At 47.0% G+C, this 22,041-nt stretch overlaps 1 protein-coding gene across 1 annotated transcript; it reads left to right on the top strand.

Annotated features, from left to right (window-relative positions):
- The first annotated feature begins 20,445 nt into the window (after positions 1 to 20,445).
- On the top strand, positions 20,446 to 21,957 carry FKBPL (FKBP prolyl isomerase like). The gene has a single exon (XM_070419458.1). The coding sequence runs from the start codon at positions 20,889 to 20,891 to the stop codon at positions 21,927 to 21,929; it is 1,041 nt and encodes a 346-aa protein (XP_070275559.1). The 5' UTR covers positions 20,446 to 20,888; the 3' UTR covers positions 21,930 to 21,957.
- Positions 21,958 to 22,041: the final 84 nt, after the last annotated feature.

Consider the following 22,041-nt stretch of genomic DNA (forward strand, 5'->3'; position numbering starts at 1 on the left):
GTACCTTCTGTTTAGGCAACAATGCCACCAGTTACTGACCCATTTTTCCTGCCAAAGACGCTGCTGGAAAAAGAACTGCAGTATTTCTAATCCTACAAGCCACTGTAAAGATGGCACCCTTCTAGGTTCTTGCAATCTTCTCATTCCCTCTAAAAAGTTTGCTGTCCCATACATTTGTCCTCTGGAGCAGCTGAAAACCTGCATTCCTGCCTACTCCCCCATCTCATGAGTCCCATGGGGCCATGCATAACAGATGCCTGAGTAGAGTAGGTAACTCCTCCTTTGTCCATATCTAAGCAGCTAATGTACTGACAGCCCCTGAAGCTTGCTAAGGTTCAGTAGGACAAAGCCAGCGTTTCCTGCTGTGCCTGTCAACCTTCTCATGATATTTAATAAATTGTGTTTGGGTCCCAAATTTAGGTATCAGAGCCTAGAGTATGTGTGTGAAGAAGATCCCTCATTCCATTTATTCCACAACTGGCACACAGACACAGCACCCTGATTAATGGGGTGCAGTAAAGAGCCCTGATCAGCTGGCAAATAACCTTAAAATCTTTGCTTTGATTTATTTAACAGGGTATCTTGCTTGGTTACATAGCAATAATTGTTGTCTGTTAGTAGCTTCTGGCCAGTGTCTTTTCTTACAATCCTATATAATAAAAGCCTAATATGCTAAGTGTCTGATTGTCTGGTCAGCCATTCAACCAATCAAAGCGTAAATTTGCTAATGATATGCTAAGGCTACTCAACTGTTTGCTATGACGTGCACTGACCATCAGAGGGTAACGACCGGTTGCTATGACACACACTGGCCTCCAGGGGGCAGACAATGCAGGAGCTGACCCCTGGTGGTCAGTGTGCTCCCAGAGGGGGAGCACTGCTCAGCCAGAAGCTGGGCTCACGGCTGGCGAACACAGCAGCGGTGGTGGGAGCCTCTCCTGCCTCTGCAACAGCACTAAGGATTCTAGACCAATTAAATCCAAATCCCTGCAGGTGGTACTCAGGCATTAGTATTTTTTCAGACATCCTCAGGTGATTTCCATGGTCAGTCAAAGCTGGGAATCACTTCAGGGACCACCAATGGGGAGGGGAGAGGTCAAGAGGCGTGCGGCTTCAACCAGAGTAACTTTCTCTAGGACAGTGGTTCTCAGCCTTGGCTGCACATTAGAATCACCTGGGAATCTTTTTACAATCCTGATTTCTGGGCCTCATCCTCCGGAAATTCTGTTTCTTTGTTACTAATGTTGTGGCCCCACCCCATAACAAAGAAACAAAATTTCCGGAGGATGAGGCCCAAAAATCAGGATTTTAAAAAGATTCCCAGGTGATTCTAATGTGCAGCCAAGGTTGAGAACCACTGCTCTAGGAGAAAGGTACCAGATCTAAAACTTGCCCACTACTGATGTTATCTGCACTGTTTCCCCATCTCTCCCCATCTGAGAGCTTGCTGTGCTCACCTTACCTGGTGAATGCGGGAGCCACATCTGGTTTATCACTGGGTTTCAGATTCTTATCAGATAAAACCTCTTTGAACTCAATTGAATGGAAAGGAATTAGGCAGAGAAAGAAGTGATTGAAAATGACTTCCCCAGATCTCACCTCTCGACTCCTCCCTCAGCAGGCCTCTTCCAATTTGCGTCTCCTTCTGCCATCCTCCACTCGCTCCCAACATGGTGCCCTTGGCTTTGCACCCCATCATCAACGATTCTGCCCTCTCGGAGAGGTTCTGACCATGCTGGCTTCTACTTGGAGCTCTGATTTCCCCAATGATTCCATTCAGGGTCACCACTGCTCTTTCTTTATGAAGATCAGTACCTACAATGATGTTCCCCCCATCTCCCCAGGCACTCACTCCCTGGGCCAAACTGCCACCCTTTCAAAATCCTTCAGTCTTTCCTGTCACCCCCTCCTCTGCCCAGAACCCCCATCCCAAAATCTCTTCGGCCCCACCGGGACCTCCCATCCATGGACTCTCTCACTCCTCTCTGATGTTTGATCCCCTCCACTTCTCACTTCCTGCATTACCAAGTGTGGGTCCCCAGGCTCAACATCATAATCACCTCTCAGCCTTTGCCCCTCTTCCTCTAACATTTTATTCCTGGTTAAATCCGACTCTGCCTGCTCCACACTGGCACCCGACAGCTGAATCATCGGGAAAAACGCAGTCAGACGGCCTGGACTCACTTCCTGTGGGCCTCAGCATGGCCGCCAGCCCACATTACCCCAGTCGGTTCACATTTCCCAAATCTGAGACCACAATTACATAAGATGACAACCTACCTTCTTACTTTAGTGAGAAAATAGAAACTTTAAACTTCCTCATGGTCCCAAATCTGCCAGGCCATTGTATCTCCACCATACTCACTCCTTCCCCTTGTTACTGCAGAGCCGCTGATCTGGCCCCACCCGCGTGGGCACTGGGGTCCCATTCCTTTCACCTGCTCAGGATTAGACTCTTGAAAGTACCCAGTCTCTTCCACATTAGCAGTTCCCCCATCTGACTGAAACATTCTCGTCATCATACAAACATCCTTTACAATAAAATCCTAATATGCTAAGTGTCCAGTAGTCTGGTTGGCCGTTCAATCAATCAAAGCGTAATATGCTAATGATATGCTAAGACTACTCAACTGCTTGCTATGATGTGCACTGATCACCAAGGGGCAGTTGATCTGACCGGTAGGTTAGCTTGCTGCTGGGATCTGGCCAATAGGGACTGAGTGAGACATGCTGGATACGCCTTGGAGCCTTCCCGCAGTCCCTCCACAGCTGGCCAACCTCCTGCATCCCTCCCTGGCCCCGATCGTACACCAGTGGGGTCCCTTGGCCTGGCCTGTACCCTCTCACAATCCAGGACCCCTTGGGAGATGTTGGAGAGCCAGTTTTGGCCCAATGGCGAAACGACCGGTTGCTATGACACACACTGACCACCAGGGGGCAGGCGCTCAATGCAGGAGCTGCCCTCTGGTGGTCAGTGCGTTCCCACAGGGGGAGCACCGCTCAGTCAGAAGCCGGGCTCACAGCTGGTGACTGCAGCAGCGGGGGTGGGACCTTCTCCCACCTCCGCGGCAGCACTAAGGATGTCCCTCTGATGGCTTAGGCCCTCTCCTCAAGGGGAGAGGGCCTAAGCCATTAGTTGGACATCCCCCAAGGGCTCTCGGACTGTGAGAGGGCACAGGCCAGGCTGAGGGACCCCCCCAGTGTGCACGAATTTTGTGCACCGGGCCTCTAGTATTATAATAATATAACTTGTCTCTGAGAAGAAAATATCTCGCTTGCTACTGGCCTCAGTAGTAAAAGCATGGCATTCAGAAGAGTGGTTACCCCTTGGTGGGAGGGGAATTCTGATGGAGAGGGACACGGGGAGCTCCAACAACTGCAGGAAGGCTTTATTCCTTAAGCTGCAGGATGTTCTGTTCCTTTGTAATATATGCTATACACGTGCCAAGGTTGAGACCCCTGGACTAGACCCATCAGCAGCATTTGAAAGTTGATCACTCCCTCCTCCTTGAAATGCTGCTTTCTCCCCTTCAAATACTCTTTCTGGATCCACCTAAAGAAAGTCTTCCCTCCTTCCATATTGCTACTCCTCCTTGTCTCCCCTGACAGCTTCTATTGCTCCTCTGGACTCCTAAGTCTCAGAGGGTCCGGGACGCTGCCCTTGGCCCTCTCCTCTACCCTAGTCAAGCTCCTGTGATTTTTTGCTTCTTTTTTACTGATATAGTCCTTCCTCCATGAGAAACCAGGGTGAGCTTTCAAATTGCCAGATGACACCACTCACCTTGCTTAAACCCTTGGATGGTTCTCAATCCACTTAGAACAAAGTCTGCCGTGGCTGGTGGCTCAGTTGGGTAGAGCATCCTCCCAACATGCCAAGGCTGTGGTTCCCATCCCTGGTCAGGGCACACACAAGAAACAACCAATGATGCATAAACAAGTGGAACAACAAATCAATGTCTCTCTCTCTCTAAAAAAAAAAAAATCAATTAAAAACATTAAGAATTTTTTTTTTTTTTACATTTCTTTATTGATTTCAGAGAGGAAGGAAGAGGGAGAGAGAGATAGAAACATCAATGATGAGAGAGAATCATTGATTGGCTGCCTCTTGCATGCCCCCTACTGGGGATCGAGCCCGCAACTCAGGCATGTGCCCTTGGCCGGAATCGAACCTTCAGTCCACAGGCCACACTCTATCCACTGAGCAAAACTGCAAGAATTTTTTTATTTAGTAAAAGAAAAAAAAAAAAAAAAAAAAAAAAAAAGAACAAATTCCAAACCCTTACTTTGGTCTGTGAAGCCTTCCTAGTCTTGTTCCTCCCCATGTCTCTAACTTCATCTCTTCCTACTTTTTTCCTTCCTTCCTCTGCTCAACCCACTCTGGGCCCCTTGCTGTTCTAGCTAGATGCTATGAATTTAGCATAAAAATCCAATATCTTCCTACCTCAGGGCCTTGGCTGTCCTGGGTGCTCTCTCTGGACACATTCCTTCAGACGTCTGCCTGTGTGCTCCCTTCCTTCATTCATGTCTGCACCAATGTCGCCACCACAAGGGGGCTTGGCTTGTCACTTGATTAAAAGCAGCCTTACACACACCTGGGAGCACGTCCCAGCCATTCCCTTACCCTGCTTCACTGTGCTCATTTATCTAATACCACCTGGTTGTACAGAATTGACATCACATTTTCCTGGTGGATTTTTATAGACTACTAGAGGCCCAGCACATGAAATTCATGCACGGGTAGGGTCCCTAGGCCTGGCTGGCGATCAGGGCTGATCGGGGCCTTCTGGCTGCCAGCCAGGGCCTTCCTTCATTCCGCCCCTGTGGTCAGCACACGTCATAGCGAGCGATGAAACTCCTGGTCTCCTGTGGAATTCCCGAGGGGGCACTTTGCACATTATATCTTCACTTGAATATAAGCTACAAGAGATGCGGGGCTTTTCCCACTGCCTTATTCCCAGCGCAGTGCCTGGCCCAGAGGAGGGCCTGCTGAGATTATGCTGAGTGATTGGAAGGGTAGCTCCTGGAGCTGTGTGAGGAGAAAGAAGTGGTCTACATGAGACTTAGCACAAGGCCCACTGCTGTGGTCACCGTGTGGTCAGGGCTTGGTAAAGAGCAGCTCTCATCACTAAACATTTCACATGGTAAGGCTGCCTCGCTCTGCCCCAAAGCCCCACCTAGAACACAAGCACAAGCCAAATGCTTTGGGAGCGAACAGGAGGAACAATTTTGACATAAATCCCAGCAGAACTAAAAACCACAGAAACCAGCAAAGCTAAACAGAAAGGAATTTATTTATCTTTTGGAAAGCTAGAATATTTGTGCGCATGCTGAGGCAAATGGCAGAAAGCAAGTGCAGCATATGGTCCCATGTGGTGGGTACAGAACACAGTGGGACGTAAGATTGTCAAGACGTCCAGCTGGCTGGATGCCTGGGACAGGGCAGCAGGAGCGGGTGTTGAGTACTCTGGGAAGGCTGGAGGCAAAGCTGGAGGCGAGTAGTGCCAGGTGTAAAGAGGCACTCTTTCCTTACAGCTCCTGCCTTGCCTGCTGTCTCCACCAGCAGTGGGCCCCTTCAATCACGGCATGTCAACGTGATGGCCCTCTTCCAAGGCTCAATCCTCTGGACTCCTTCACAGATCACCCCCAGTTGGACATAACTTCCCTCTTTTGCCCTTGCACCTGGAGCTTTGGTTAAATGACTCTCTACCCTTATTAGACTACTGGTGGAGATCTCTGTGTTTACCTCCATGTTTCTTTGGTGACTTCTGCGTACTCAGCAAAGGCTATTGCATGAATAAGAAAATAACCTTACTTCACTCATGTGACAACACAGAACAGCCACCAGCTCACAAATTACCTCCACCAGGTCCTGGACCTCGCCTTGGGTTATGCCAGTGGTCGGCAAACTCATTAGTCAACAGAACCAAATATCAACAGTACAACGATTGAAATTTCTTTTGAGAGCCAAATTTTTTAAACTTAAATTATATAGGTAGGTACATTGTTATTAAGTTAATTAGGGTACTCCTAAGGCTTAGGAAGAGCCACACTCAAGGGGCCAAAGAGCCGCATGTGGCTCGCGAGCCGCAGTTTGCCGACCACGGGGTTATGCCATCAGGTTACAACGTTAATGAAGGCAAAAGCCCTTCTGGGAGAAGGCAGAGAGTGGCAGCATACGCCAGACCCTCTGAGCCACCTTGGCAGGCGGGGTCTCGGAAAGAAGGGACTCCAGGTGGGTGTAAAACAGTTATTTCAGGTAAATCCTCAGAAACTTGTCAGGTATGGCTTTTTCACTCAGCCAATCTTCAGCAGGGCCCCCTGGGAAGAGGGAAGAATTGTTCCAGAATGGGGTTCGCCTCCTTAATCACAGCAGAACCAGTGACCCTCCTCCCTGGCAAGTCCTTCCCTTCTCCCAGATGTATCTTTGACTTTCTTTTTTTTAAGTTCTTAAATAACCCTCTCATGAAAAATCAGCAGTCACCACAGATCAAGTCCCCGAAGAATCTTTACTCCTTCTGTCGTCCCATCTCCAGCTCACTCTCTGCAGCACCAACACTGGCCTTTGCGGTCCCCTGACTTCCCTCGTTCTGTTCTTCGGTTCCTTTCACTGCTTCCTTGAGGTCTTTCATCTCATACAGGCCATGTCTCTCAAAGTCTATGTTTGGGCTCACTTTCCTTTGGGTAATTCAGGAGTCATACATCCTGCCAGAGCCAAGATGGGTGCTGAATCCAAACACAAAGATGGCACCTGGTGTGGTCTTGTCTGTTTTGGCTAGTTTTTCCTAATTTTTGTCTTACGTATGTTGCCTTCCCAGGATGAAGGAGGTCAGTGAGCACTTGTTTCCTCTGGAATAGTTTGTTGGTCATGAACTTCGCAGTCCAGATAGTTACTGTGCTGTTCATGATGGGGGCCAGTCTTCAAGTTGCCAGGGAGGAAAAAAGTCTTTGACCTTCTTAACCCAGAGTCTCCCATAATCTTATTCTCTTTTGGGAGGTTCCTGTGTGTTCCTCCCTCTTGTCCTTCTTACCTGAAACTGGGGAAATGTCTTAGTTGCATCCATAAACTTTGATGCTGTGAGGTTAGTCCCTGGGCCATTGAAGAAAAAAAGAGGGCAGAGGACACTTGTAATGAGAGGGTGGGATTGAATACAGTCGCTTGGGGAAGAAGGTTCCTTTTCATCTCTTCCCCCAAGTCTGCTCTCCCATTTTATTCTCAAATCTTTAGGGAAAAGAGGAGAGAGACATCGCTCCTTCCTCACTCCCAGTCCACGCCTCTATCCTAACAGGTGAGCAGTTTTTGATTTGTCACCCTCTTTTTGTGTCTTCTTCAGATCCCATGTTCTTTAGCCAGGTCTGGGGACATAATCCTCCTGGCTTATCTCCCTTCTTCTTCCCGGTTCCCTGGTGACTGTTCTCAGAGAGCTGAGCCCCAGCAGCAGGGGAAGGAGCGGGGAAGGAGCAACACATTCTTTGTCAGTCAGCGTTCACGCAGTGACACTGGGAGATGCCTCTGCTCCCCCTTTTTGGAGTTTTCACACCCCGACTCCTTCTGGGTCCTGTGTTTTCCTCAAGCTGAGACCCGGAGGATCTACACATCCACGATTTCTCTCTGGGAACTTCTGAGGCCTCTTATAAAACTTAAATTTTGTGTTTTCATTTTGATGGGTCATCTTTTAAAAAATAAAAGTCAGCCCTAGCTGGTTTGGCTCAGTGGATAGAGCATCGGCCTGCGGACTGAAGGATCCAAGGTTCGATTCTGGTCAAGGGCACATGCCTGGGTTGTGGGCTTGATCCCCAGTAGGGGGCGTGCAGGAGGCAGCCAATCAATGGTTCTCTCTTATGATTGATGTCTCTCTCTCTCTCTCTCTTCCTATCTGAAATCAATAAAAATATATTAAAAAATAATATTCATTTGGGATAATTTGCATTACTTTTTAAAGGAGTTTCAGCACCTATATTTGTATTGGGTTTTATAGTCACAATGGTGATAAGAGAGGACCTGAAGAGACAAAGTTGCCCCTTTAATTCAGTGTTTCTCAATATGAAGGTCTATAGATATGTTCGTGGAACCTTCAGTTCTTTTTAAAAAAATCTTTATTGTTGAAAGTATTATATATGTCCCCATTTTCCCCCCATCAGCCCTCCCCAGCCCTCCCCAGACCCTCACCACCCCCCTATCTGCTCCCATGTGTTATGTATATATGCATACAAGGTTATGTATATACTAGTATGCACCCACCCACCATCCCCTGTCTTCCCTCTGAGATTCCCACTCTGTTCCATGCTTCCATGTTTTTGCATCCATTCCATTCATCAGTTTATTTTGTTATTTAGATTCCCCATATGAGTGAGATCATGTGATACTTGCCTTTCTCTGACTGACTTATTTCACTTAGCATGAAACTCTCCAGGTCCCTCCATGCTGTCTCAAAGGGTAAGAGATCCTTCTTTTTTACTGCTGCATAGTATTCCATGGTGTAAATGTACCACAGCTTTTTTACCCACTCACCTACTGATGGGCACTTGGGCTGTTTCCAGATCTTAGTTATTGTAAATTGTGCTGCTATGAACATAGGGGTGCTTACATTCTTTCTGGTTGGTGTTTTGGGTTTTCATGGGATATATTCCTAGAAGTGGTATCACTGGGTCAAATGGCAGTTCCATATTTAATTTTTAATAAATTTTTAAAAATATATATTTTATTGATTTTTTACAGAGAGAAAGAGAGAGGGATAGAGAGTTAGAAACATCGATGAGAGAGAAACATCGATCAGCTGCCTTCTGCACATCTCCTACTGGGAATGTGCCCACAACCAAGGTACATGCCCTTGTCCGGAATCGAACCTGGGACCCCTCAGTCTGCAGGCTGATGCTCCATCCACTGAGCCAAACCAATCAGAGCCATATTTAATTTTTTGAGGAAACTCCATACTGTTTTCCATAATGGCTACAGAAGTCTGCATTCCCACCAGCAGTGTACTAGGGTTTCTTTTTCTCCACATCCTCACCAGCACATGTCATTTGTTGATTTGTTGGTGGTAGTCATTCTGAGAGGTGTGAGGTGATACCTCATTGTCATTTTAATTTGCATCTCTGATGATCAGTGACTTTGAGCATTCTTTCATATGTTTCTTGGCCATCTGTATGTCCACTTTGGAGAAGTGTCTATTTAGGTCCTTTGCCCACTTTTTAATTGGATTGTTTGTCTTACTTTTGTTAAGTTGTATGAGTTACTTATATATTTTAGATATTAACCTTTATCAGATGTATCATTGCTAAATATATTCTCCCATACAGTGGGCTCCCTTTTCATTTTGTTGATGGTTTCTTTTGCTGTGCAGAAGTCTTTTATTTTGATGTAGTCCCATTTGTTTATTTTCTCCTTACTTTCTTTTGCCCTAGGAGATACATCAGTAAACATATTGTTACTTGAGATGTCTGAGATTTTGATGCCTATGATATTTATAGTTTCCCAACTTACATATAAATCTTTTATCCATTTTGAGTTTATTCTTGTGTATGATGTACGTTGGTGATCTAGTTTCATTTTCTTGCATGTATCTGTCCAATTTTCCCAACACCATTTATTGAAGAGACCATCTTAACTCCATTGTATGCTCTTGCCTCCTTTGTCAAATATTAATTGAGCATAATGGCTTGGGTCAATGTCTGGGTTCCCTGTTGTGTTCCATTGGTCTATATGCCTGTTTTTGTGCCAGTACCAGGCTGTTTTGATTATGGTGGCTTTGTAGTATAACTTGAATTCTGTATTGGGAATCTTACAACTTTTGTTTTTCTTTCTCAAGATTGTTGCAGCTATTCAGGGTCTTTTTTGATTCCATATAAATTTTTGGAGTAGTTCTTCTAGATCTGTGAATTATGCTGTTGGTATTATAATAGAGATTGCATTGAATCTGTAGATTGCCTTGAGTAGCATGGACATTTTACTGATGTTGACTTTACAATTCCATGAACACATTAGTTTCTTCCACTTGTTTATATCTTCTTCTATCTCTTTTTTCAATGTACTATAGTTTTCTGAGTATAGGTCTTTTGCCTCCTTGGTTGAGTTTATTCCTAAGTATCTAATTTTTGTTGTTGTTGTTGTTGCAATGGTAAATGGGATAGTTTGTTTAGTTTCTTTTCCTGGGAATTCATTATTGGTTTATAAAAAAAGCCATTGATTTTTGGGTGTCGATTTTGTATCCTGCAACTTTGCCAAATTCACTTATTAAATCTAATAGATTTTTGGTGGAGTTTTTAGGATGTTCTATGTATAATATCATGTGATCTGCAAATGAGAGTTTTACTTCCTCCTTTCCAATTTGGATGCCTTTTATTTCTTCTTCTTGTCTGATCGCTGTGGCCAGGACATCCAGTATTACGTCGAATAAGAGAAGTGACAGCCGGGACCGGTTTGGCTCAGTGGATAGAGCGTCGGTCTGCGGATTGAAGGGTCCCAGGTTCGATTCCGGTCAAGGGCATGTACCTGGGTTGCGGGCACATCCCCAGTAGGAGATGTGCAGGAGGCAGCTGGTCGATGTTTCTCTCTCATCGATGTTTCTGGCTCTCTGTCTCTCTCCCTTCCTCTCTGTGAAAAATCAATAAAATATATTTAAAAAAAAAAAAAAGAGAAGTGACAGTGGACTTTCCTGTCTTGTTCCTGTTCTTAGAAAAAATGGTTTTAGTTTTTGCCCATTGAGTATGATGTTTGTTGTAGGTTTGTCATATATGGTCTTTATCATATTGAGATATGCTCCCTCTATTCCCACTTTGCTGAGAGTTTTTATCAAAAATGGGTGTTGGATTTTGTCCAATGCTTTTTCTGTGTCTATCGATATGAACATGTGTTTATTGTCTTTCAATTTATTTATGTGATTTATCACATTTATTGATTTGCGAATATTGTACCAGCCTTGCATTCCTGGAATTAATCCCACTTGATCATGGTGTATGATCTTTTTAATATATTGCTGGATGCAATTTGCTAATATTTTCTTGAGGGTTATAGCATCCATGTTTATCAGGGATATTGGCCTGTAATTCTCTTTCTTTGTGGTGACCTTATCTGGTTTTGGAATTAAGATAATGATGGCCTCATAAAAAGATCTTGGAAGTGTTCCTTCCTCTTGGATTTTTTGGAATAGTTTGAGGAGTATAGATGTTCTTCTTTAAATGTTTGGTAAAACTCCCCTGTGAAGCCATTCAGACCCCACTTTTGTTTGCTGGGAGTTTTGTGTTTTGTTTTGTTTTGTGGTGTTTTTTTGTTGTTGTTGGTTTTTTTTACTTCTTCTATTTCCTCAGTTGTTATTGGCCTATTCAGGTTTTCTGATTCTTCCTGATTTAGTTTTGGGAGATTGTATTTTTCTAGGAATCTGTCCATTTCATCCACATTGTCCAGTTTGGTGGCATATAGTTGTTCATAGTATTTTCTTACAATCCTTTGTATTTCTGTGGTGTCAGTGGTTACTTATCCTCTTGTGTTTCTGACTTTATTTATTTGGGTCCTCTCTTTTTGTTTCTTGATGAGTCTGGCTAAAGGTTCATCAATGTTGTTTATCCTTTCAAAGAACCAGATCTTGGTTTCATTGATTTTTTTGTATTATTTTTTAAGTTTTTGTGTCATTTATTTCTGCTTTAATCTTTATTATTTCCTTCCTTCTACTTACTCTGGCCTTTTCTTGTTCTCTTTCTAATTCTTTAAGTTGTAAGCTTAAATCATTTATTATTAATTTTTCTTGTTTTTTTGACGTATGCCTATATTGTTATGAATTTCCCTCTCAGGACTGCTTTTGCAGTGTCCTAGAGACTTTGGGTTGTTGTATGTTCATTTTCATTTGTTTCCAGGAAGTTTTTTATATGTTTCTTGATCTCACTGGTAACTCATTCATTGTTTAATAACATGTTATTCAGAATCCATGTGTTTGAATATTTTAGGGTGTTGATTTCTAATTTCATTCCATTATTATCTGAGAAGATGCTTGATATGATTTCAATCTTCTTGAACTTATAGAGACTTATTTTGTGTCCTAACATGTGGTCTATCTTTGTGAATGACCCATGTGCACTTGAGAAGAATGTATATGCTGCAGCTTTGTGATGAAATGTTCTATAAATATCCATTAAAACCATGTGATACAGTGTGTCACTGTTTCCTTGTTAATTTTTTGTCTGGAAGAGCTATCCAGTGAAGTTAGCAGGGTGTTAAAGTCCCTTACTATGACTGTATTGTTGTTGATCTCTCCCTTAAAGTCCTCTAAAAGTTTTTTTTATATATTTAGGTGTTCCTATATTGGAACATATATGTTTACCAAGGTTATATCCTCTTGTTGGATCAATCCCTTTATTTTTTTTATTTTTTTATTTTTAAATATATTTCATTGATTTTTTACAGAGAGGAAGGGAGAGATAGAAAGCTAGAAACATCGATGAGAGAGAAACATCGACCAGCTGTCCCCTGCACATCTCCCACTGGGGATGTGCCCGCAACCCAGGTACATGCCCTTGACCGGAATCGAACCCGGGACCCTTCAGTCCGCAGGCCGACGCTCTATCCACTGAGCCAAACCGGTTTCGGCTGGATCAATCCCTTTAGTATTATGTAGTGACCTTTGTTGCCTCTTGTGATGGCCTTCATTTTGAAGTCTATTTTTGTCAGATATGAGTATTGCTACCCCAGCTTTTTTTTTCTTTTCCATTTCCATGGAAAATTTTTTCCATCCCTTCACTCTCACCCTGTGTGAGTCTTTTGTTCTGAGATGGGTCTCTTGTAGACAGCATATAGGTGGGTTGTGTTGTTATATCTATTCAGCTACCCTATGTCTTTTTTTTTTTTATTAATCTTTATTGTTCAGATTATTACATTTGTTCCTATTTTTCCCCCCATAACTCCCCTCCTTCCAGCTCCCACCCCACCCTCCGCCCTCACTCCCCACCCACTGTCCTCATCCATAGGTGCACGATTTTTGTCCAGTCTCTTCCCGCATCTCCCACACCCCTTTCCCCCCCAAGAATAGTCAGTCCATTCCCTTTCTATGTCCCTGATTCTATTATAATCACCAGTTCATTCTGTACATCAGGTTATTTATTCACTTGATTCTTAGATTCATTTGTTGATAGATGCATATTTGTTGTTCATAATTTGTATCTTTACCTTTTTCTTCTTCTTCCTCTTCTTAAAGGATACCTTTCAGCATTTCATATAATACTGGTTTGGTGGTGATGAACTCCTTTGGCTTTTCCTTATCTGTGAAGCTCTTTATCTGACCTTCAATTCTGAATGATAGCTTTGCTGGATAAAGTAATCTTGGTTGTAGGTTCTTGCTATTCATCACTTGGAATATTTCTTGCCATTCCCTTCTGGCCTGCAAAGTTTCTGTTGAGAAATCAGCTGACAGTCTTATGGGTATTCCCTTGTAGGTAACTGACTGTCTTTCTCTTGCTGCTTTTAAGATTCTCTCTTTGTCTTTTGCTCTTGGCATTTTAATGATGATGTGTCTCGGTGTGGTCCTCTTTGGATTCCATTTGTTTGGGGTTCTCTGCGCTTCCTGGACCTGTAAGTCTATTTCTTTCACCAGGTGGGGGAAGTTTTCTGTCATTATTTCTTCAAATAGGTTTTCAATATCTTGCTCTCTCTCTTCTTCTGGCACCCCTATAATTCTGATGTTGGTACGTTTGAAGCTGTCCCAGAGGCTCCTTACACTATCTTCGTATTTTCGGATTCTTTTTTCATTTTGCTTTTCCGGTTGGGTGTTTCTCGCTTCTTCGCATTTCAAATCTTTGACTTGATTCTTGCACTCCTCTGGTCTGCTGTTGGGAGTCTGTATAATATTCTTTATTTCAGTCAGTGTATGCTTACTTTCTAGATGGTCCTTTATCACACCATTGAGGGTCTCATTAGATTTCCTGTATATCTCATCAAGTTTATCGACAGACTCTAGAAGCCTCTCAAGAGACCTCAAAAGTGTGGTTCTGAACTCAATATCCTCCCTTGATAGTTTTGTCCTGTTTCTTTGTCTCCGCATTTTTTTTTAAATATATTTTATTGATTTTTTACAGAGAGGAAGGGAGAGAGATAGAGAGCTAGAAACATCGATGAGAGAGAAACATCGACCAGCTGCCTCCTGCACACCCCCCACTGGGGATGTGCCCACAACCCAGGTACATGCCCCTGACCGGAATCGAACCCGGGACCCTTCAATCCGCAGGCCGACGCTCTATCCACTGAGCCAAACCGGTTTCGGCTGTCTCCGCATTTTTTACGCTTTCTTGGTACACCCCCTAGTGGTATTTGTGCGCAGTCTTGTTGTAGTTAAGCCTTGATTGTTATAGTTAATACTAGAGGGATTTGACCTCCAGGCCGACTGGCTGTGATAATCAGCTGTGTTTGCAGTGGAAGAACTTGTGTCCTCTAGGGAGGTGCTAATCTAGCCTTTGCCTGAGGCTATCCGGCAAATGGCTCTGTGCAGGGCTTGGGCGGGGTGGGTCCCATGGATCAACAGGGCGGAGGAGGGAGCAGTTATGGCTGCTCTCAGTCCGTCCCCAGAGGCTCTGCCTCTCTGTCCCAGCAATAGCTGCAAACCTCGGAGGGACCGTAGCCAGACAGTCCTGCTTCTCCCATTTGAGTCTGGGTCTCTAGAGACTCACCCGGATCTGGAGCTCTGAGTCTGAGGCTCCCTCCGGATTGAAACAGACAACCACGCCCTCAGCCACCAGCCCACACCGCGCGCACTCCGCACCTTAGTATTTTACTTCTGCACTGCGCCTCCTCTGATTCTCGGTTCCTCCTAGTTGTAGAACTTCCACTCAGCCAGCCTTCCTGTGGTTCTGGATGATGTCCGTTCCGTCTTTTAGTTGTATTTTTGAAGTGGTTGTTCGAGGCAGCAAACTCTGGCGTTAACCTATGCCGCCATCTTGGTTTCTCAGATCACCCTATGTCTTTTGATAGGAGCATTTAGTTCATTTACATTTAAGGTTATTATTGATAAGTACTTATTTATTGCCATTTTGATTCAGTATGCCTAGGTTTCTCTATTTTTTCTTCTCATTTCAGCAGTCCCTTTAGCATTTCTTGTAGTGCTGGATTGGTGGTGATGAACTCCTTTAGTCTTTTTTTTTGGTCTGAGAAGCTATTTCACTATCTATTTTGAATGAAAGCCTTGTTGGGTATATCTTGGTTTCAGATCCTTGGTTTCCATTACCTTGAGTACTTCATACCTTTCCCTTCTGTCCTGTAGAATTTCTGATGAATTTTAGCCTTATGGGAGCTCCTTTGCAGGTAACAGTTTGCTTTTCTCTTGCTGCCTTTAAGATTCTCTCTTTGTCTTTAATTTTTGGCATTTTAATTATGATGTGTCTGGGTGTGGGCCTGTTTGGGTTCTTCTTGCTTGGGGTTTTCTGTGCCTCCTGAACTTTTGTGACTTTTTCCTTCACTTGGTTAGGGATGTTTTCTGCCATTATTTCTTCATACATGTTCTCTATTTTTTGCTCCCTTTCTGCCTCTTCTGGCATGGTTACTGTATGAATATTGTTACATTTCATATTGTCCCACAGCTCCCTTAAGCCCACCACCTGGGCAAGTGCCCTGATGGGGAATCAGACTGTGACCTCCTGGTTCATAGGTGGACGTGCAACCATTGAGCCACACCAGCTGGGCCACGGGCCACACTTTGAATAGCATGATTCTAGAATAACTTCACCCCATTCCCTTCATCCCTTGCTCCGTGCCCCTTTAGTGTGTCCTATCTTTTCAACAGGGTGGGGCAATTGCTTCTGCCAGGAGGCTAATGGTCATTCTCAGTCTCTCTCTTTTTTTTAATTTCTTAAAGTATCACAAAGAGTATTACACATGTCTCCTTTTCTCTCCCCCTTGACATTCCCCCAGCTTCCCCCACCCCCCAGTGTCTTGTGTCCATTAGTTATTCTCATATGCATGCATATAAGTCCTTCAGTTGATCTCCTACTCCCCCCAACTCTCCCCAGGGTTCCCACTGTAGTTTGACATTCTGCTCAATGCTGCTCTGCCTCTGTATCCATTTTCGTTCATCAGTCTATGTTTCTTATTATCCATAAATGAGTGAGTTCATGTGGTATTTTTCTCAGCTTCCCAGGGGCCATCTCAGTTTCACAGGGGCCATCTCAGCTTCACAGGGGCCGTCCCCGCCTCACAGGGGCCATCCCAGCCTCATGGGGGCGGTTTCAGCCTCACAGGGGCTGCCTCAACCTCACCAGGGCCATTTCAACCCCACCGGGGCCAATTCAACCTCACCAGGGCCGTCTCAACCTCACAAGGGCCGTTTAAACCTCACCGGGGCCGTTGCAACCCCACCGGGGCCGTCCCGGCCTCACCGGGTCCATCCTGGCCTCACAGGGGCCGTCTCGACCTCACCGGGGCCATTTCAACCTCGCCGGGGCAGTTGCAACCTCGCCAGGGCCGTTTCAGCCTCACCTGGGCCATTTCTGCCTCACTGGGGCCGTTTCAGCCTCACCAGGGTCGTTTCAGCCTCACCGGGGCCGTTTCAGCCTCACCGGGCCCGTTTCAACCTCACCGGGGCTATTTCAACCTCACCGGGGCGTCTCAACCCCACTGGGGCCGTCCCACCCCCACCGGGGCCGTCCCAGCCTCACCAGGGCCACCTCAGCCTCACCGGGGCCGTCCCAGCCTCTCGGGGGCCGCCTCGGCCCCATGGGGGCTGCCTCGGCCTCACGGGGGCCGTCTCAGCAACACGAAGTTTGGCATTCTGTCCTTTGTTGGGTGGCTCCTTGCAGGACAAAATCTCCAGGCGTTCCTGGTGGCTGAATATCTGGTATGCTTGCTTGGATTTCGTTTTCTACCAAGTGCACAGACTGCCTGTCTGCCGTCTCCCAGCGTCCCATGTGAGACTGGATCTGGTGGGCCTGCCTGTGCGTTTGCTGGTACAGCGGTTCCACGTTGCTGGCCCAGCTGGCTCCGGCTCCGGCTTCCTCCGAACCTGATTCTGCTTCTTTATTGTGCCCCTTATGTATGCGAGGAGTTGAAATCTGCATTCTGCTGGGCTGGGCTGCAAAAGCGCCGGTGGTTCTCTTTGTGCCACTAGCACAGCTTGATTGGGGATGTAATTTGAGTAGGGCGGGGTCCCCGGGAATCACCAGGGCGGGGCCAAGGGCAATGGTGTCTCCTTGTCTACTCACCTCTCCGCGACTCAGCGACTCAGCGACTCAGCGACTCAGCGACTCAGCGACTCAGCGACTCAGCGACTCAGCGACTCAGCGACTCAGCGACTTGCGTCCCCGAGTGCCAGCAAGCAGTTCCGTGAGACAGCCACTCTCGCTCTCCAGGTCGTTGCAAGGCCTTCCCGCTTCTCCCCGTAGGGGTCTGGGACCTTAGGATCCCGCCCCAAACACGCTCAGTGGGTTCGATAGTCTGCATCCCCTTCTGGTTGAAAAAAAACCACGCATCCAGTTGCAGCCAGCCTGGCACGCGACTCCGTACCTCCATTCTTGGAGCCTCTGCACAACCTACTCAGTCTCAATGCTCTTCTTTCTTTCCTTCCAGTTGAAGAGCTTCCACTGGGCCAGCTTTCCCATGGTTCTGAATGACAACTGTTTGTCTTATAGTTGGTAGTCTCGATGTTGTTGTGGGAGGCAGCAGGCACAGGTCTGTACCTTACGCACCATCTTGGTTCTCCTCAGAGAATTCTTATCTTAGCTAAGATTCACATCATAGCCTAGAACTTCAGTCTGTGTGGATTTATCTACTCTTGAAGCAAAAGCCTTCTGTAAATGCTTTACTTTATCCTAGAATACAATCTGAATGTTAGTTCATCCCTGGGGTCATCCTTTCTGCTCTTACTTTGCCTCCATGTTTCTGCTAGTTTCCCATTTATTCCTCCTCTCCCAAAGAAAACCAGTTGAGTCCCAACAAGCAAAGGGATAGCTCCACCAAGTCAAGGAATTAGAGATGGTGCATACAAAAACCCATTCTCAGTCCCTTAATGAGCCTCAGAAACTCCACAGCATGGAGCAAAGTGTTTTCCAATAGGGTGGGTCAACTGTTGAAACCACCGGTATAGCAAATGTCTGCCTGAGAAAGATGACCTCCGCAGCATGAGGGAATGACTCAGCACAAGAAACTGGGGTGTTTGCCTTCTGAGCTCTAACCACAGAGCCCCCAACCCTGGCTTCTGCTCACACAGCTCCAGTCCACTCTGCCCTCCCTCTGCCAGAGCACAAGGTGAGTGGCTCCACAGGGAATTTTGTGCATTGGCCCTTTAAGTGGGTACCTGAATTTTCCAGCTGCCTGTCCCTGGCAGACAGCAACCCTGCTGCTTTTCACAGCCAGATGTCATGTGGGCACTTTTCTCAGTTCTGGTGTTCTTTGCCTGGGGGCCCAGCTTGGGGATTAGACCCCTGAGTTCTCAGTGGCAACCCCCACAGCTGAGATCTCTCTCCAGAACTTCAGTTATGTCTGTGGGAGCCCAGCCAGCCCCTTCATGCCTCCACCTTTCCTACCAGTCTCTATGTTGTATCCACTTTCCATCCTTGGTTATCAGGATGCTCTCCATCTATCCTTCAGTTGATTGTTCAGGATGCTTTTTGTATTTTAGTTGTAATTTATTTTGGTCCTGGGAGCATGTCTGTGTAGCTCCACTGTCATTTTTATTCTCTCTGTTCAGGCTTTAGAAAAATAACTAATTCTTTAGATGCCAGTAAAAATGTCTCGCCCTCAAGGAATATTCCCTCATCCCTCATTTACTCTCATAGCACCTCATGCTTCTTCTCCTTGGCCAGACTTGCATTCCATGAGAGCAGGACTGTGTCTGGCTCATTCACCTAGGTATCCATCCCCAGTTCTTAGCATGCTGCCTGGAACACAGCAGGTGCTTGATAAATATATACACACATATACCAATAAGAGAAATTACAAAGCAATACATTTCTAGGAGAGTATAGTTTATTTTTATTGAAAGAAGCTGATCTTTAAAGGGTCATTGGAGTGGCCCTCTCAATTAAGGCACACATACTACAAATTAGCAACCTTTGTACAGGGATTATGACCTAATAAAATCTTTTGTGACTCATTCTAGACTTCCTGCCTTTCCCAGAAGTCTCTGAAATGGAAAGAGGAAGAGGGAGGAAGAAAAGATAGATTAATTTGCAACAAGAGCCCAGGGATTCCAAGAATCAAGAGTATGTAGCCATAGAGGGAAGGAGGTGGCAGTGTACAGTGTACTAAGGTCACTCTGGCACAGAACCCAGGAATAAAACTTGAAAAAAAAGTCTAGGTTAGTGAGTTTCAACACAAAACAGGAAGTGGACTGTTTTGACTCACACCTGTGGATAATGACGAAAGTTTTCCCTCCTGACTGTCCTGGCATGGTCCTTGTAGACAGGCACAATGGTAGGCGTTAAAAAGCAAGTAAACGGGCCAAGGTGAGGTATGGAAGTGCAACTCTCCTTTCCTGAAGAGCTCTGTTGGCCCAACCGTGCAGGTTGCTGGACAAGCAAGGTTGAACCACAAAGGGACCTACATCTTCTATTAGGAGGAAGAGGCCCAGTTTTCCACTGATACACCCAGTGGAGCAGGTTATACTAGTTATATGCACAAGATATAGGACACACTAAAGGGGCACGGAGCAAGGGATGAAGGGAATGGGGTGAGGTTATTCTAGAAGCATGCTATTCATGGCCAGCTGGCGAGGCTCAATGATTGCACGTCCACCTATGAACCAGGAAGTCACGGTCTGATTCCCCATCAGGGCACTTGCCCAGGTGGTGGCCTTGATCCCGGTGTGGGGCGTGCAGGAGGCAGCTGATCAGTGATTCTCTCTCACTGATATTTCTCTCTCTCTTCCTCTCCCTTTATCTCTGAATCAATAACAAATACATTTTTAAAAAACAAAGTGTGGTCCGTGGACCAGTAGCAGCAGCGCCCACGTGCTTGTTAGAAATGCAGAATTGCAGGCCCCATCCCAGCCTTCCTAAAGCAGAACCTGGAATTAAAGTTTCCCAAGTGCTTTCTATGAACATCAAAATTTGAAAAGCACTAAGATTTCTTGAGGAGGACGAGCTTGAAGGCCACGATGAGTGAAGGAGGAGGGCCGGACGCGGAGAAGGGGCCTGAGGATTCTCTTGGAGCGCCCGGACAGCGCGGGCAAGGAGCGCAAGGTGGCCTCTGCCGGGCAGCCCCGAACAAAGGGACAAAATCGACCGCGCAGGGCTTGAGGTCGCCCGAAGAGAGGGCGCTGGTCTGCCGCCGCTGCCACGCACCTTCCCTTCTCCCGCGTCCGCCCCAATCGGCCAGTGCGGGGCTTCTGGCCGGCCACCGGCCGTGCCCGATTGGGTTCGACGGGCCTAGTTCGGCTGCTAAGGCCTGGAGCTTCCTGGGAGCGGGCAGCCAATCGGGAGGCGGGAGGCTGGTTGCCCGCCTTCTGGGCGCGGCGTCACCGGACTCGCCGCCTCGCGGGCTCCAGGTTAGCTGTAGGTTCCTGCCTCGGCTCCGGCCCGGGCCGGCTCTCCGCCTGCGGCAGGACGCGGAGGACAGCACTCAGTAAGCTCGTAGCGTCGGAAGCGCAGGTGACCCGAGTGATCCGGACAGCGCCACCCGGCGGGACGCTTCGGTCGCCCAAGGACTTTTGGACTCGATCGGTTTCCGTCGTTGGGGTGGCCACAGGACCGCAGGGAATTGTGGACTTTGTAGTTCCGGATTCTGCGTGGAACCCAGGCTGGAGCCCCACAAGGATTTTTGGAGGAAACAAGAACTTTGAGGCCCAGGTCCCGGAAGGAAAGGAGTCTAAATAAGAATCTGCCGTTAGCATTGTTTTGATTTTTTTTCAGGTGCTGACCTGAATCTGGTCCATCCCTTTCCGACCCAAACTGTTTACCCACGGGGGAGGGGAGCAGACAGCGAAATGGAGACGCTACCAATCAATCCAGTGGGAGAGAAAAGCACCTCTGAACCGCAACAACAATGGGGAGGGAACCCCAAGAAGAGCCTTCATCCAACTACTCAAACTAGGCAGCAGCCCCAAGAGCCTGGAGTTCTCGAGCTGAGAATGAGCCCAGCTCCCAGCCAACTTCTAGAGGTTCCTCAAGGGGCTGGAAAACTGGCTGCTGCGCTCGAAGGAGACGCCGAGAAGCCCCATGGATCGGCTAGTGAGATGCCAGAGCCCCTCCGCGCTCCGGATCTCTGGGACTGTCCGGATGGGAGCTTTGTCAAGAAGATCGTAATCCGTGGCCACGGCTTGGACAAACCCAAGCTGGGCTCCCGCTGCCGTGTACTGGCTTTTGGGTTTCCTTTTGGGTCAGGGCTGCCAGAGGGCTGGACAGAGCTAACTATGGGCTTAGGCTCGTGGAGGGAGGGAACCTGGGGGGAGCTCATAGAGAAATGTTTGGAGTCCATGTGTCAGGGTGAGGAGGCGGAGCTGCAGCTCCCTGGGCACTCTGGACCTCCTGTCCGGCTCACACTGGCTTCCTTCACTCAGGGCCAGGACTCCTGGGAGCTGGAGGCCAGCGAGAAGGAGGCCCTGGCTAGGCAAGAACGTGCGCGGGGAACAGAGTTATTTCGAGCTGGGGACCCAGAAGGGGCTGCCCGATGCTACGGACGGGCTCTTCGGCTGCTGCTGACTTTACCTCCACCTGGCTCTCCAGAGCGCACTGTCCTTCATGCCAACCTGGCTGCCTGTCAGTTGGTGCTGGGACAGCCCCTCCTGGCAGCCCAGAGCTGTGACCGGGTGCTGGAGCGGGAGCCTGGGCATGTGAAGGCCTTGTACCGAAGGGGGGTTGCTCAGGCTGCCCTTGGAAACCTGGAAAAAGCAACTGCTGACCTCAAGAAGGTGCTGGCAGTCGATCCAAAAAACCGGGCAGCCCAGGAGGAGCTGGGAAAGGTGATCTTTCAGGGGAAGAAACAAGATGCAGGACTGGCTCAGGGTCTCCGCAAGATGTTTGGCTGATTAAAAGTGAACCCTTAAAAGGGACAGAAACCTGTGAATCGTGGTCTGTGCTGTGAGATCTGGGGGCGTGGGGCCCTGAGGGAGGGTTTCAGCCCATATCCCATTCCCAGTG

This window comes from Myotis yumanensis, unplaced genomic scaffold, assembly GCF_028538775.1.
Source record: "Myotis yumanensis isolate MYYU_CA2020_CCGP unplaced genomic scaffold, mMyoYum1.0.hap1 SCAF_6, whole genome shotgun sequence".
Taxonomy (NCBI): Eukaryota; Metazoa; Chordata; class Mammalia; order Chiroptera; family Vespertilionidae; genus Myotis; species Myotis yumanensis.

What these genes read in the sequence shown, in the direction of transcription:
- FKBPL (XM_070419458.1), top strand. Translation starts at nt 20,889, where the DNA reads ATGGAGACGCTACCAATCAATCCAGTGGGAGAGAAAAGCACCTCTGAA.